This window comes from Xenopus laevis, chromosome 1L (assembly GCF_017654675.1).
Source record: "Xenopus laevis strain J_2021 chromosome 1L, Xenopus_laevis_v10.1, whole genome shotgun sequence".
Taxonomy (NCBI): Eukaryota; Metazoa; Chordata; class Amphibia; order Anura; family Pipidae; genus Xenopus; species Xenopus laevis.
The window spans coordinates 230,947,798-230,964,237 of NC_054371.1; the positions used below are offsets into that span (position 1 = coordinate 230,947,798).

The following is a 16,440-nucleotide window of genomic DNA, read 5'->3' on the forward strand; positions in this document are numbered from 1 at the left end:
GCCAACAAATGGGAGCACCTATCTGTCATATCCCATGAAATGTCCCCGCTGAAGGAGTTTGGTGTTGGACTGCTGATAGGTTATGACTGTCCTGAGGCGTTGGTACCACGAAAGGTAATCACAGGAGGAAAGGGTGAACCCTACGCAGTTCAAACTGATCTAGGATGGGGTGTTGTTGGAGGAAAACAGCAGATTGCAAACTCAAGACAAGTGACAGGATTGTGTCATCGAATATCCGTCCTAGAGTTACCAACTGTAAGTCCAGCGAAAGTAATCAAGATCCTAGAATCTGACTTTGCAGACGTAAGTTCTAGTGAAAAGAGTGTATCCCTAGAGGACATAAAGTTTGTACACACTCTAGAAGATAATATTCAGCAAAATCAACAAGGTCATCTTGAAATGCCCTTACCCTTTAGAGAACGACCTCATCTGCCAAACAATAGAGATCTTGCCCTAGCAAGATTGAAAGGCTTAAAGAAAAGGATGGGAAGAAATCCCAAACTCAAGGATGATTATTTGAAATTCATGAAAGACATCCTCAAAGAAGGACATGCAGAGAAAGTTGATAGTCAGCCTAAAGAAGGAGAAGTGTGGTACATACCACATCAAGGTGTCTATCACCCAAAGAAACCAGATAAGATCAGAGTAGTTTTTGATTGTTCAGCAAAATACAATTATGTTGCATTGAATGATCATCTACTAAAAGGACCAGATCTTACAAACACTCTGCCTGGAGTACTCTGTAGATTTAGAAAGTATCCCGTAGCAGTCATGTGTGACGTTGAAAAGATGTTCCACCAGTTTCATGTGAAGAAGGAAGATAGAGACTTCCTGAGGTTTCTATGGTGGGAGGACGGAGATATAGATACAGAGCCAGCGGAATACAGGATGAAAGTACACTTGTTTGGAGCAGCATCATCTCCAGGTTGCGCCAATTATGGTATGAAATATCTGGCCAAACAGAATGAAAAGGATTGTCCATCAGCATCAAATTTTCTGAAGAAAAACTTTTATGTAGATGATGGTCTTATAAGTCTAGAGTCCACAGAATCTGCAATTCAATTGGTGAAAGAAAGCCAAGAGTTATGCGCAAGGGGAAACCTGCGTCTTCACAAATTCATCTCAAACAACAGAGAGGTACTGGAATCCATCAGTGACTCTGAACGTGCATCAACAATGAAGAATGTAGATCTTAACTATGATCATCTTCCAGTTCAGAATGTACTCGGATTGGGATGGAATGTAGAAGATGACAATTTCTTCTTTGAAGTATCCATTGAAGAGAAAGTTCCAACTAGACGTACCATTCTTTCCACAGTGGCTTCAATATATGATCCATTGGGATTCTTGGCACCAGTAATTCTCAAAGCAAAAGAAATGCTGCAAGAATTATGCAGACAGAAATTGGGATGGGATGAACCCATACCTGAAAGCTTGAGGCCAAGGTGGGAGAGTTGGATAAGAGACTTGCAAAATTTGAAAGAAGTTCGGATACCCAGATGTTTTGTACCTCCTGATTTCGGAAAGTACAAGAAAATAGAACTTCATCACTTTTCAGATGCCAGTAGTCATGGTTATGGTCAGTGCTCCTACATCAGAGTGATAGGAGAAGAAAAGATACACTGTGCCCTGGTTATGGGAAAGGCCAGAGTCGCACCAAACAGTATTCAGACAATACCAAGACTTGAACTGACAGCAGCTGTCGTTTCAGCATCAGTAAGCCAATTTCTGAAAGAAGAATTGGAATTGAAAATAGATGAGGAGTATTTTTGGACAGACTCACAAGTTGTCCTAGGATACATAAACAATGACGCTCGAAGATTCCACATCTTTGTCGCCAACAGAGTCCAGAAAATTCGAGGAACAACAAATCCAGAACATTGGCATTATATTGACACAAAGCATAACCCAGCAGATCATGCTTCAAGAGGCCTGAATGTAACAGAATTGAAGAATTCAAACTGGTTCACCGGTCCAGAGTTCCTTTGGGAAAAGGAAATTATACCCAGTGAAGGTTATACAGAACTGTCTATGGGTGATCCAGAAGTAAAGGTTGTTCAAACATTGAGCACTGCCGCCAAGTGTCAAGATGACATACTTGAAAGACTAGCCAGATGTTCAAAGTGGAATACAGTCATAAATGTAGTAGCTCGAATTCAACGGTTGGCAAAAGGAATCAGAAAGAAGGAATCGTTGAATGTAGAGGAAAGAATGAAAGCTGAAGAAACAGTCATAAGACTCATTCAACAGAGATTCTACAGTGAAGAATTGAAGAGACTTAGTCAAGAACCTAAAAGGCTTCCAAACAACCACCCATTGTACAAGCTTAATCTTGTTCTGCAGGATGGTATACTGAAGGTGGGAGGGAGACTGGAAAATGCATCGTTACCTGGCAGAGTTAAGCATCCAGCAATTCTACCCAAAGATTCTACCTTCACAAGATTGATTATTGATCACTACCACAACAGATCCTTGCATCAAGGAAGAAACTTTACCCAAAACTGTTTGAGAGAAGGTGGTTACTGGATAGTGAAAGGAAGCAAAGTTATAGCAAAGTACATAAGTAAATGTGTAACCTGTAGAAAGACACGTAGATCTACAGAAGAACAAAGAATGGCTGATCTACCGGCTGATCGTGTGAACCCATCACCACCATTTCTTTATAGCGGAATGGATTGTTTTGGCCCATTTATCACCAAACAGAACCACAAGGAGTACAAGAGATATGGACTAATATTTACATATCTAAGCTCCAGAGCAATTCACCTGGAAATGTTGGAAGATATGTCAACTGATGCATTCATCAATGCCTTAAGATGTTTCATAGCCATTAGAGGTACTGTGAGAGAGCTTAGATCTGACCAAGGATCTAATTTTGTTGGAGCAAAGAATGAATTGAACAAGGCTCTAAAAGAGATGGATAAAGAAAAAGTAACTGAGTACTTGTTAGAGAAACAGTGTGATTTTCACATGAATGCTCCAAATGCAAGCCATACAGGAGGAGTTTGGGAGAGGCAAATCAGAACTGTAAGAAATGTGCTAAGTGCAGTGTTGAAAAGGAACGCCGGAAGAATAGATGATGCTTCACTTAGGACACTATTCTATGAAGTAATGTCTATTGTTAACAGTCGTCCACTTACAGTCGACAACATCAACGACCCAACAAGTTTGGAACCTTTAACTCCCAACCATCTACTTCACCTTAAACCTGATTACATACAGCCACCGCCTGGCAAATTCACCAAAGAGGATTTATACGCCAGAAAAAGATGGCGAAGAGTTCAATGTCTATCAGAACAGTTTTGGAATAGATGGAGTAAAGAGTACTTAGCTCATCTCACGCTAAGAAGTAAATGGCAAACACCCAGAAGAAATGTCCAAATTGATGACATAGTGTTAGTAAAAGAAGACGACTTACCTAGAAGTCAATGGAAATTGGCCAAAGTCCTAGAAGTTCAAAAGGAGGAAGAGAAGAGTATTGTTACAAATAGGAGACTCAAAACTTGACAAAAAAGGAAAACGTCTCACAATGCCACTCAAGTTGGAACGTCCAATTCAAAAGTTAGTTGTTCTGCTTGAGAGTAACAAAAGACACTTGAGAGTTGAGAACCAGATGGAAAATTCCTCAAATCCATGATGAAATCCTACTACTGAGAACATAGAGTTGTAGGTAATTTTGGTGGGAGTGTAGCTGGCCAGCTAAGACCTGTCCTAGGTTACTATTATGGTTATATATGTATGCACCAAAACCTGCCAATAACCTCAGTACAGTTCTTATGTTCACATGTTTAAGTAAAAAGCAGAGTTTGCCTGTAATTAATGTTTCTGAATGTGAATGTTATAACATTTATCTGCATTGTGTTAGCAGAAGCAGAAAAAGAAAATGTACCTTTAAGAACCATTATATAGGTAAGCCAATCATAGCCAGCCTCACACTGCACAAGAGCCTCAACCAATCCCAGTCAGTTACACAATTGATCTGTGTGGGAGTTCCCCTAGCCAGATCTTTCTGAGGCCATTACTCATCAGACAAAGGGAAGAAACAGAGAGTTCCAGTCAGAGATAAGTTTTATGGAAGCAGAGAAGGCCAAATAGGTATTTAATACACTTGTTTATGTTACCCTTTTGTTTAATAGTATGAGTAGGTCTGTATATTGAACCTATATATGTGCTTACTTATAGTTCCACCAATTTCAGACCTATCCAAGTGCCAATTTCAGACCTATCCAAGTGCCAATTTCAGAACAATCCGAGTGCCAATTACAGACCAATCAGAGTACCAATTACAGACCAAATACAGATGCAATTACAAATCCAAATGCAAATACAAAGGTGAATTGCTTACTGCTGATATAAAGCAAATGCACAGTCCCATACCAAAGTGCTATACCTGAGAGTGAAATACATCCACCATCTTAAGTTATCTGTTAACTGTTGAACTGCCTTTTATGGTTTTATTCACCACGTGTTTGTACATGGAATATCCGCTGCACAAGCAGCAGTGTTATATGAAGAAAGTTGAAGTTATTAACCCTTTAAGTGCCACAGAACGTAGAATCTACGTTCTGTGGATCAAAGGACCAAAGTGCCACAGATCGTAGATTCTACGTTCTGCAGCACTTCCGGGTTTGCGAGCGGAGGAGCGGCTGTTAGAGCCGCTCGCTCCGCTCCTTCACGATCCCCTGCCCCTAGACAACGAGCAGAGCAGGGGATCGTGTGGCCCCTGGGGCGCGATCGCCCAGGGGCCCCAAAGCAGCAGCAGGGACGCGTTTCCTATGCGTCCTGCTGCTGCCTGCGCCGCACTTCCGCCCAGCTCCGCCCCCACATGGCTGATGATCGTTGGAGCTGGAGATCTGCTGCGTGGGACCCTTTCTGATCGATCTGCAGCATCTACCCCAGGTAAGTGTAACATTTACACACACAAAAACACACCAACACACCAACACACACTTATTACAGTAATATACACTTACATTCACACTTACACACACTCACACATAGATTTTTGGGGATTGGGGGGGTCACACACACTCACAGCACCCATGTACACTTGCACACGCGCACATGCGCAAATAACATGCAATTTACCCGTTGTGCACACGCATATGTACATATATGGCTTTGTGGCTTTTTTTTTTTTTTTTCTTATCGCATCGTCTCTTTTTGGGCTAAAAAAAATGTTTTATTGCCGTTCCGAATAGCGTATTCGCTAACCGTACTGTGCAATAGCTTTTGTATGTTATTTTGGTGGTTATATTGCAATTTTGGGTATTTTGGTGCATTTTTAGCCATTTTATTGAATTTTTAGCCATTTTATTGCATTTTCAGCTCTGCATTTGTGTTGTTCACTTGTTTCTGCCCGTATAATCGATTTGGCCCAGCTAAAATATTCAAACGGTAATTCTGGTGGCCGATTACACTAGTGTGAAAAAAAAAAGCATTGATTTTTGTGGTTTTATTAGTTTTTGGTGATTTATTTGCATTTCACACTGTTCTGTGTTATTTTGTTTTGCCTATGTAAATTTTATCTACTATATATCCATTTGGGGGTCTCTGTGCGCCACATAGTTTGGTATATCTATGCATATTGGGCATCAAAGTGTTCAGTAGACCCCTGTCATTCATATTTAGGATGTTTTATGCTGATACGTTACGAAATGTGGGGCACATAATGGGGTAAAATTCAAGCTTTGTGACGATTTTCAGAAATTTGATAAAAACCGTTATGTTCAGCATTGCTTTGCAGTTTGGCAGTTTGCTGTAGAAACACTTATTTACCCATTTTGGATTCGTCAGAATGTGTACTTTCTGAAAATATATGGTTTTCTGGGGTCTCTGTACTGTTAGGGGGGTCTAATGTCGCATAATACACACACCAGGTGCTTATATTGCAGCAGCCAGCGCGTCAGCTGTGAAAATGTCTATACATATTGTCATTTGGGGGTCTCTGTGCGCAACATAGTTTGGTATATCTATGCATATTGGGCATCAAAGTGTTCAGTAGACCCCTGGCGCTCATATTTAGGATGTTTTATGCTGATAAGCTACGAAATGTGGGGCATATAATGGGGTAGAATTCAAGCTTTGTGACGATTTTCAGAAATTTGATAAAAACCGTTATGTTCAGCATTGCTTTGCAGTTTGGCAGTTTGCAGTAGAAACACTTATTTACCCATATTGGATTCGTCAAAATGTGTACTTTCTGAAAATATATGGTTTTCTGGGGTCTCTGTGCTGTTAGGTGGTCTAATGTCGCATAATACACACACTGGGTGGTTATATTGCAGCAGCCAGCGCGTCAGCCGTGAAAATGTCTATACATATTGTCATTTGGGGGTCTCTGTGCGCCACATAGTTTGGTATATCTATGCATATTGGGCATCAAAGTGTTCAGTAGACCCCATGCGCTCATATTTAGGATGTTTTATGCTGATAAGTTACGAAATGTGGGGCATATAATGGGGTAAAATTCAAGCTTTGTGACGATGTTCAGAAATTTGATAAAAACCGTTACGTTCAGCATTGCTTTGCAGTTTGACAGTTTGCAGTAGGAACACATATTTACCCATATTGGATTCGTCAAAATGTGTACTTTCTGAAAATATATGGTTTTCTGGGTCTCTGTACTGTTAGGGGGGTCTAATGTCGCATATTACACACACCAGGTGCTTGTATTGCAGCAGCCAGCGCGCATCAGCCGTGAAAATGTATACACTATTGTCATTTGGGGGTCTCTGTGCGCCACATAGTTTGGTATATCTATGCATATTGGGCATCAAAGTGTTTAGTAGACCCCTGGCGTTCATATTCAGGATGTTTTATGCTGATAAGTTACGAAATGTGGGGCATATAATGGGGTAAAATTCAAGCTTTGTGACGATTTTCAGAAATTTGATAAAAACCGTTACGTTCAGCATTGCTTTGCAGTTTGACAGTATGCAGTAGGAACACATATTTACCCATATTGGATTCGTCAGAATGTGTACTTTCCGAAAATATATGGTTTTCTGGGGTCTCTGTACTGTTAGGGGGGTCTAATGTCGCATATTAGACACACCGGGTGCTTATATTGCAGCAGCCAGCGCGCGTCAGCCGTGAAAATGTATACACTATTGTCATTTGGGGGTCTCTGTGCGCCACATAGTTTGGTATATCTATGCATATTGGGCATCAAAGTGTTCAGTAGACCCCTGGCGTTCATATTCAGGATGTTTTATGCTGATAAGTTACGAAATGTGGGGCATATAATGGGGTAAAATTCAAGCTTTGTGACGATTTTCAGAAATTTGATAAAAACCGTTATGTTCAGCATTGCTTTGCAGTTTGGCAGTTTGCAGTAGAAACACTTATTTACCCATATTGGATTCGTCAGAATGTGTACTTTCTGAAAATATATGGTTTTCTGGGGTCTCTGTACTGTTAGGTGGTCTAATGTCGCATAATACACACACACCGGGTGGTTATATTGCTGCAGCCAGCGTGTCAGCCGTGAAAATGTCTATACATATTGTCATTTGTGGGTCTCTGTGCGCCACATAGTTTGGTATATCTATGCATTTTGGGCATCAAAGTGTTCAGTAGACCCCTGGCGCTCATATTTAGGATGTTTTATGCTGATAAGTTACGAAATGTGGGGCATATAATGGGATAAATTTCAAGCTTTGTGACGATTTTCAGAAATTTGATAAAAACTGTTACGTTCAGCATTGCTTTGCAGTTTGACAGTTTGCAGTAGGAACACATATTTACCCATTTTGGATTCGTCAGAATGTGTACTTTCTGAAAATATATGGTTTTCTGGGGTCTCTGTACTGTTAGGGGGGTCTAATGTCGCATATTACACACACCGGGTGCTTATATTGCAGCAGCCAGCGTGCGTCAGCCGTGAAAATGTATATACACTATTGTCATTTGGGGGTCTCTGTGCGCCACATAGTTTGGTATATCTATGCATATTGGGCATCAAAGTGTTCAGTAGACCCCTGGCGTTCATATTCAGGATGTTTTATGCTGATAAGTTACGAAATGTGGGGCATATAATGGGGTAAAATTCAAGCTTTGTGACGATTTTCAGAAATTTGATAAAAACCGTTACGTTCAGCATTGCTTTGCAGTTTGACAGTTTGCAGTAGGAACACATATTTACCCATATTGGATTCGTCAGAATGTGTACTTTCTGAAAATATATGGTTTTCTGGGGTCTCTGTACTGTTAGGTGGTCTAATGTCGCATAATACACACACCGGGTGGTTATATTGCAGCAGCCAGCGCGTCAGCCGTGAAAATGTCTATACATATTGTCATTTGGGGGTCTCTGTGCCCCACATAGTTTGGTATATCTATGCACATTGGGCATCAAACTGTTTAGTAGACCCCTATGTTTATATTTAGGATGCTTTATGCTGGTAATGATACATGGACAATACGATGCTGGAAAGTTGAAGCTTTGAGGCAATTTTCAAAATATTTTACCAAAACCGCCAAATTTGGCAAAGCCTTGCGACTCAGTAGTTTGGGGCAGAAAGGCATGGGTACCCATTTTAGATTCTGTATAATGTGTACTTTCCAAAAATATATGGGTTTGGGGGGTAAACATATATTTCTGTGTTTTTACCCCACAAAAATGCAGTCAATGTGTTGATTTTCATTAGCTGAAGTTACCCACAGGACTATTTGTATGCGCTAACTTCATTTTGGGGCCTCTAACTGCCATATACTTTGGTAAACCTATGCACAGTGGGCACCAAACTGTTTGGAAGACCCCTGGCAATCATATTTAGGGTGTTTTTTTTTGGTGCGTAACGATACGTGGGTGATATGGTGCTGAGAAGTTGAAGCTTTGAGGCAATTTTCAGATATTTCACCAAAACCGACAATTGTGGGAAAGCCTTGCGACTCAGTAGTTTGGAGCAGAAAGGCATGGGTACCCATTTTAGATTCGGTAGAATGTGTACTTTCCAAAAATATATGGGTTTGGGGGGTAAACATATATTTCTGTGTTTTTACCCCACAAAAATGCAGTCAATGTGTTGATTTTTCATTAGCTGAAGTTACCCACAGGACTATTTGTATGCGCTAACTTCATTTTGGGGCCTCTAACTGCCATATACTTTGGTAAACCTATGCACAGTGGGCACCAAACTGTTTGGAGGACCCCTGGCAATCATATTTAGGGTGTTTTTTTTGGTGCGTAACGATACATGGGTGATATGGTGCTGAGAAGTTGAAGCTTTGAGGCAATTTTCAGATATTTCACCAAAACCGACAATTGTGGGAAAGCCTTGCGACTCAGTAGTTTGGAGCAGAAAGGCATGGGTACCCATTTTAGATTCGGTAGAATGTGTACTTTCCAAAAATATATGGGTTTGGGGGGTAAACATATATTTCTGTGTTTTTACCCCACAAAAATGCAGTCAATGTGTTGATTTTTCATTAGCTGAAGTTACCCACAGGACTATTTGTATGCGCTAACTTCATATTGGGGCCTCTAACTGCCATATACTTTGGTAAACCTATGCACAGTGGGCACCAAACTGTTTGGAGGACCCCTGGCAATCATATTTAGGGTGTTTTTTTTTGGTGCGTAACGATACATGGGTGATATGGTGCTGAGAAGTTGAAGCTTTGAGGCAATTTTCAGATATTTCACCAAAACCGACAATTGTGGGAAAGCCTTGCGACTCAGTAGTTTGGAGCAGAAAGGCATGGGTACCCATTTTAGATTCGGTAGAATGTGTACTTTCCAAAAATATATGGGTTTGGGGGGTAAACATATATTTCTGTGTTTTTACCCCACAAAAATGCAGTCAATGTGTTGATTTTTCATTAGCTGAAGTTACCCACAGGACTATTTGTATGCGCTAACTTCATTTTGGGGCCTCTAACTGCCATATACTTTGGTAAACCTATGCACAGTGGGCACCAAACTGTTTGGAGGACCCCTGGCAATCATATTTAGGGTGTTTTTTTTTGGTGCGTAACGATACATGGGTGATATGGTGCTGAGAAGTTGAAGCTTTGAGGAAATTTTCAGATATTTCACCAAAACCGACAATTGTGGGAAAGCCTTGCGACTCAGTAGTTTGGAGCAGAAAGGCATGGGTACCCATTTTAGATTCGGTAGAATGTGTACTTTCCAAAAATATATGGGTTTGGGGGGTAAACATATATTTCTGTGTTTTTACCCCACAAAAATGCAGTCAATGTGTTGATTTTTCATTAGATGAAGTTACCCACAGGACTATTTGTATGCGCTAACTTCATTTTGAGGCCTCTAACTGCCAGATACTTTGGTAAACCTATGAACAATGGCCACCAAACTGTTTGGAGGAACCCTGGCAATCATATTTAGGGTGTTTTTTCTTGGTGCGTAACGATACATGGGTGATATGGTGCTGAGAAGTTGAAGCTTTGAGGCAATTTTCAGATATTTCACCAAAACCGACAATTGTGGGAAAGCCTTGCGACTCAGTAGTTTGGAACAGAAAGGCATGGGTACCCATTTTAGATTCTGTAGAATGTGAACTTTCCAAAAATATATGGGTTTTGGGGGGTAAACATATATTTCTGTGTTTTTACCCCACAAAAATGCAGTCAATGTGTTGATTTTTCATTAGCTGAAGTTACCCACGGGACTGTTTGTATGCGCTAACTTCATTTTGGGGCCTCTAAATGCCAGATACTTTGGTAAACTTATGAACAATGGCCACCAAAATGTTCAGAGGAACCCTGGCAATCATATTTAGGGTGCTTTTTCTTAGTACGTAATGATACATGGGTGATATGGTGCTGAGAAGTTGAAGCTTTGAGGCAATTTTCAGATATTTCACCAAAACCGACAATTGTGGGAAGGCCTTGCGACTCAGTAGTTTGGAGCAGAAAGGCATGGGTACCCATTTTAGATTCTGTAGAATGTGTACTTTCCAAAAATATATGGGTTTTGGGGGGTAAACATATATTTCTGTGTTTTTACCCCACAAAAATGCAGTCAATGTGTTGATTTCTCATTAGATGAAGTTACTCACGGGACTGTTTGTATGCGCTAACTTCATTTTGGGGCCTCTAAATGCCAGATACTTTGGTAAACTTATGAACAATGGCCACCAAAATGTTCAGAGGAACCCTGGCAATCATATTTAGGGTGCTTTTTCTTAGTACGTAATGATACATGGGTGATATGGTGCTGGGAAGTTGAAGTTTTGAGGCAATTTTCAGATATTTCACCAAAACCGACAATTTTGGGAAAGCCTTGCGACTCAGTAGTTTGGAGCAGAAAGGCATGGGTACCCATTTTAGATTCTGTAGAATGTGTTCTTTCCAAAAATATATGGGTTTGGGGGGTAAACATATATTTCTGTGTTTTTACCCCACAAAAAATGCAGTCAATGTGTTGATTTCTCAGTAGCTGAAGTAAAGTCCTGAACAATTTGGATGCGCTAACTTCATATTTGTGTCTCTAAATGCCAGATACTTTGGTAAACCTATGCATAATGGATATCAAACTGTTCAGTGGACCCCTGGCAATCATATTTCAGGTGCTTTTTCTTGGTACGTAATATAGTTTGGGATATGCGGAGCAGCAAAATAAAACCTTTGAAATGATTTTTCAAAATTTTGAATTTTATTTTGAAAAACCGCTATGTTCAGACAAGCTTTTCTGTTTGGTAGTTGGGAGTAGAGAGACATAGTTACCCATTTTGTAATCGGCAGAATGTGTACTTTTCAAAAATGTATGGTTTTCTGGGGTAAACCTATGGTTTCAGGATTTTTTGCCTTGGAATCTAAAGCATGCCGTTTTCTGCCTTAGTGCTTTCAAAATTCAGTAATATACTGCCGGGAGTTTTTGCTGTACAGAAATCCTAAATCTCCCTAAAACTATACATATCTGGTATTGGCACGTTCGAGAGACATAAGGCTTTCCAAATCAGTTGGATTTTCATCTGTAAAATGAAATATTTTTCTGGTATAAATTGATATACAATGAAAAATGGTAATTTTTCATTTTTTTTTGTTATTTAGCACTATAAATTTTTTTGCACAGGTGGAAATACATGAAAACTCAGGCAGATTTAGAAAGCTCAGTTTCTACCGAAAAAAACAATGTATAGTTTTCCTAGGTAAACTATAGGTTTCCCCTCAGAAAATGCCCCTAAAGTGAGAGAGCACAAAATGCTTAAAAACGGCTGGCATTTCGCGTAACCAAAATGTGAAATTCTGCTGGCACTTAAAGGGTTAAAGAAGTTATTTAAAAGTATTGGTGTGTTCTTTAAACCTACTGCCTCCATGGAACGGCGCTAGAGGAATTACAGAGTAAAAGAAAGTCTGATTAGACTAAAGGGACAGAGATTTCATAATTCTTCTAATGCCACAGCGCACAAGGCACTGTGTAGTGCTGCGCCTGCCACAATAAGGCTTTCCAAATCAGTTGGATTTTCATCCGTAAAATGAAATATTTTTCTGGTATAAATTGATATACGATGAAAAATGGTTATTCATATTCTAGTGTCTTATTGAAATTAATGCAAGGTTGCTAGGGGAAGTTATCAGTTATCTCAAAGGTGAACCACCCATTTAAATAGAATTACATGTAAAAAGCAATGAATGACGTTCAAGTGGGGCAGAAACAAGTAGAAACCAGTCAGCAGTTAGATTTGAATAGTGTATTAGAAGTTGGAAAATGAAAGCAAAGACCTTATTGGTTGCTACTGGCAACTGCACTTGTGTAATGTATCACCTATGGTCATAAATCAGCTCCACGTAGATAAAACCCTCACCCAGTCATTGCTAGGGGAGAGGCACCAACACTTCCTTCCTTTCCTGGTGTCACATGACTAAGGGCAACTCTGGCAATGGGTTTCCTGCTGGGCAGTTCCCTAACTAATGATTCTCACACAGGTATTATACCCCCCTACACAGAATAAAGCATGAAGGGGCTCAGTGAATGTGGCAGTGAAGGTGTGTAAGTGTCTGATTGGCTCACTCAGCTCATAAAAGGACAGACGTCCGGCCTCATAGTCCAATGAGATCCTGATACTCCTGCAGGAAGGGACGCGGGGTAACTGTGTGAATTTACTGTCATGTCTCAATGAATAGTTATTAACCCATCTGTATAAACACCAGGACTTGTTATTCTCCCCAATACAGGACTGATCCCCTCTCCTCTCTATACTGGGATAGGCCACCCCTACTCTCCAGTCCCCTGATTCACTGACCTCCACTTCCCAGTAATGTCGCCCTGAGGGGAAACTCCTGCTGCTTAAAGTCTGAGGATAATCCTGAAATCTCTCTGGGGTTTGTGGGTGACGTTGGTCTGTGAGTGAGTAGGAAGCAGATTTCCTGTCCCCTGATACAGATACATTATTCCCAGCCGTGTTTATATCCAGTAACAGGTCTGTAGCCTCCTGCCCATAGATCCTCCATTCCTTTACCCCAGTCACAATGGCAGCTAAGCCTGTGAGTAATGTCTCTAAGATCAGATCCACATCCAGATCCCCTACAGCAGGGACCTTTATATCATGTCTCTCTCTGCCCCCCTCATTATCTGCAGCTCCATGTGATTCCCGTTCCTGTAGGACAGTGAGTGGATTTGCCATGTTGCACAGCTCCTCAATGTGAAGGATCTTCCTGGACAGCTCGTCCTTCTTTATTTCCAGCTGCTCCATCAGATCAGAGAGTTGGAGGGAAATCTCCTCTTTCTGTCTGGAGATGTCACTCAGGAGTCGCTTCTCTAGGGCTTCCAGCTGTTCCCTGATGTCTCTAAACAGGGCAGTGACTCTCTCTGTCTCACCGGCTGCTTTTTCTGCCACTTCTCTCCTGCGCTCCTGCAGTCTCTGGGTTCCTCTCTCAGTCTCCTCTCTCTCTGGCCTCAGTTTCTCCAGAACTTTCCTCAGTTTCTCTTTCTTCTTCTCAGAGGCCTCACTCAGCAGCTCCACCCTGTGGCCCCTGTGCTCCTCAGACACCCAGCAATATACACAGATACAGACAGACTCCTCACAGCAGTAATACTCCAGAACCTTGTGATGTACAGAACATTTTCTCCCCATAAAGGAGTCGGTGGGTTGGGTCAGTACATGTTCTGCTGACTTGCTGTGGACCCTCAGGTGGGTATCACACAGAGAAGCCTCACACAGGAGACAGGATTTAGCAGCAGGTACAGGAGAAAGGACACAGTAGGTGCAGAAGATCCCAGTCTCCCCCGGCTCTGTCTCAGTTGGACGGAATCTCTCCACCAGGTCACGCAGCTTCCAGTCTGTTATCAGTTCAGGTCTCCTACTAAATCTCTTTCTACATTCAGGGCAAGAAGGATTTTCTAGGAAAGTTTCCTCCTGGATGTCCCATGTTGTCCCAATACAGCCCCGGCAGAAGTTATGGCCACACGGCAGGGATACAGGATCAGTATAAATGCTCGTACAGATGGAGCAGCTCAGCTCGTCTCTCAGATCAGCAGTCGCCATCACTGAAATTAAGAACAAGAAACGAAACTAAAAGCTCCTCTCTGTCTCTCTATAACCATAAAACAACTTTTATTTCCTCCTTTCACACAGGGTGGGGCAAATGTATTCTTTGTATTTTAGACACAACTCCCAACATTTAGGAAATAAAAAGAGGGACAAATAAGTTGGTGTGCAAAGTGCAGCAAAATATTTTGACCACACCTATTTTTGTGGCCACACCCCCTAATTACCATGTTCATTTTACAAAATTTGGTATGTTATGAAAGTTTGAACATATTTCTGTGTTTTTTTTCAGTTATTACAGTTTTGCTAATGAAGGTGAATTGCCCTTTAACAATCCCGAAATTGTTACAAAAGTATCCTATCTCCTGCTGTGGCTGTTCTGGGCTCTCTGCCAAAAGCCAATTAAGTTAGAAACTTTGTTTCTTGTTCTGGCTGTTCAGTGCAGAGAAAAACAGTACAAATGAAGGACAGCAGGTTGAGCTGTCCCTCTAAAAATGGGACAGTTGGGGGGCAGGCCCCGATTTGCGGCAAGGGTTAGGCCCGGGCCTAGGGCGGCAAAAAATAGGGACGGCATGCCACCCAGCCGCATTATGGGGACGTGTGCGTCCCCATTCAATTACACCAGCTGTTTCGGCGTTTTTTCGCCGGCGCACTGGGAAGGGGAAGTGTAGGCGGGTGCTAGGACCGCGCGGCCGCCTGGTCGGACTGCGCGGCCTAGGGGCGGCCGGCAAAGAAATCCGGCGCTGTTGGGGGGTATGCTTTAGACTCCTGTTAACCCTTTAATTTATTTCTCCCCATTCAAGAAATTATCACAGGAAATTATTGTGGGGATTTTATAGTTAATTGTGTATTTCCCAGCAGGCACAGCACATACACAGTGACAGATCTGCCCAGTTCCAGGCCCATTAGGAATGAAACGAGCTAAAAAAGGCTGCAGTAAGTTGAAAGGAGGCCTATGAGGCCTATAGTTCTTGGGCCTGGTGCCGTTCACTGTCTGGGGGAGGGGGGGCTGAGTATTCACTTGGCAGCCCCCCTCCCTCCCCTAGCTGGGGGGCAGGTGTGAATGGGTGGGCTTATAGGGGGTTAAAAGGAGCAGATAGGGCAGGGGTCGAAAGATAACGTTTAATTTTTCATGTTCCAGAATGTAAAGAAGATTGAAGCAGCAGCTAGTTGGAGAAACCTTCTCCAGCATCTTCCCGGCCCTGCACCCAGGCCTGCTCACCCTATCCAGTCCTCCCTGGTCTCGGGCAGCCAGAGATTCACCCCTCAAATCCTTGCAGGCCCCCTTCACCACCTCCGGGGTTTAGCCCAGCACCGCGCTACTCGCCTGCCACATCGATTAGTCCCCGACAATCACGGACTAAGGATCGTAGCAAAGTCTGTGTGATCCAAGATGAGGGCAGAGAAGGAAAAGAGTCAGGTAAGAGGTACAAAAGGGCTCAAAGGTCACGCAGCCCCTTCCTCCACACGCCCTCCCCTTCCCAGTGTTTTTGAGGAGCCCCAGTAGGTGATTGTACAGTAAATGCCACTCTCCCAGTCCCAGGCACCTCCCCCCACCTACACACAGCCCAGGCCCCACAGCACCACACAGGGCCCACTCAATGTCCCCCCGCAAGTAGGTACCAGTCCCAGGGCTCCCTCCCAGGCAGCAGGGACAGTACAGGAGTTACAGGGACAGAAGTCGCAGCAGGAGGGCAGCTGGGGAGAGCCTATACCCACTACTGGCAGTGCCCATACTCCCATTCACCTAGTCTTAGCCACTCCAGGAGATTCAGGCCCCGCAGGATCAGGGTCACCTGTGTAACATCACTAAAAGTAGACCTCACATTAGTAAAGTATAGGCACTCCTGACCTGAAGGCATCACTAGCGGATGTTAGATTACCCATAGCCAAAGAAACAGTAGAGCCTGGTATAAAACTAACTTCTCTAGGTAAAGAAATTGACTCCAGGTTGGGGGTTTGCAGATTGGGGGGGGTTTGCAGA

General features: G+C 42.3%; 1 protein-coding gene across 1 annotated transcript; it reads right to left on the minus strand.

Annotated features, from left to right (window-relative positions):
* Nucleotides 1-12,513: 12,513 nt before the first annotated feature.
* LOC121396007 (E3 ubiquitin/ISG15 ligase TRIM25-like) lies at nt 12,514-14,504 on the minus strand. Its single transcript, XM_041570542.1, has one exon. It carries the CDS (start codon nt 14,451-14,453, stop codon nt 12,873-12,875), a length of 1,581 nt encoding a protein of 526 aa, XP_041426476.1. The 5' UTR covers nt 14,454-14,504; the 3' UTR covers nt 12,514-12,872.
* Between the last annotated feature and the right edge of the window lie 1,936 nt (nt 14,505-16,440).

Bases quoted from the DNA above. Each gene is read 5' to 3' on its own strand.
- LOC121396007 (XM_041570542.1), bottom strand. From the start codon at position 14,453: ATGGCGACTGCTGATCTGAGAGACGAGCTGAGCTGCTCCATCTGTACG.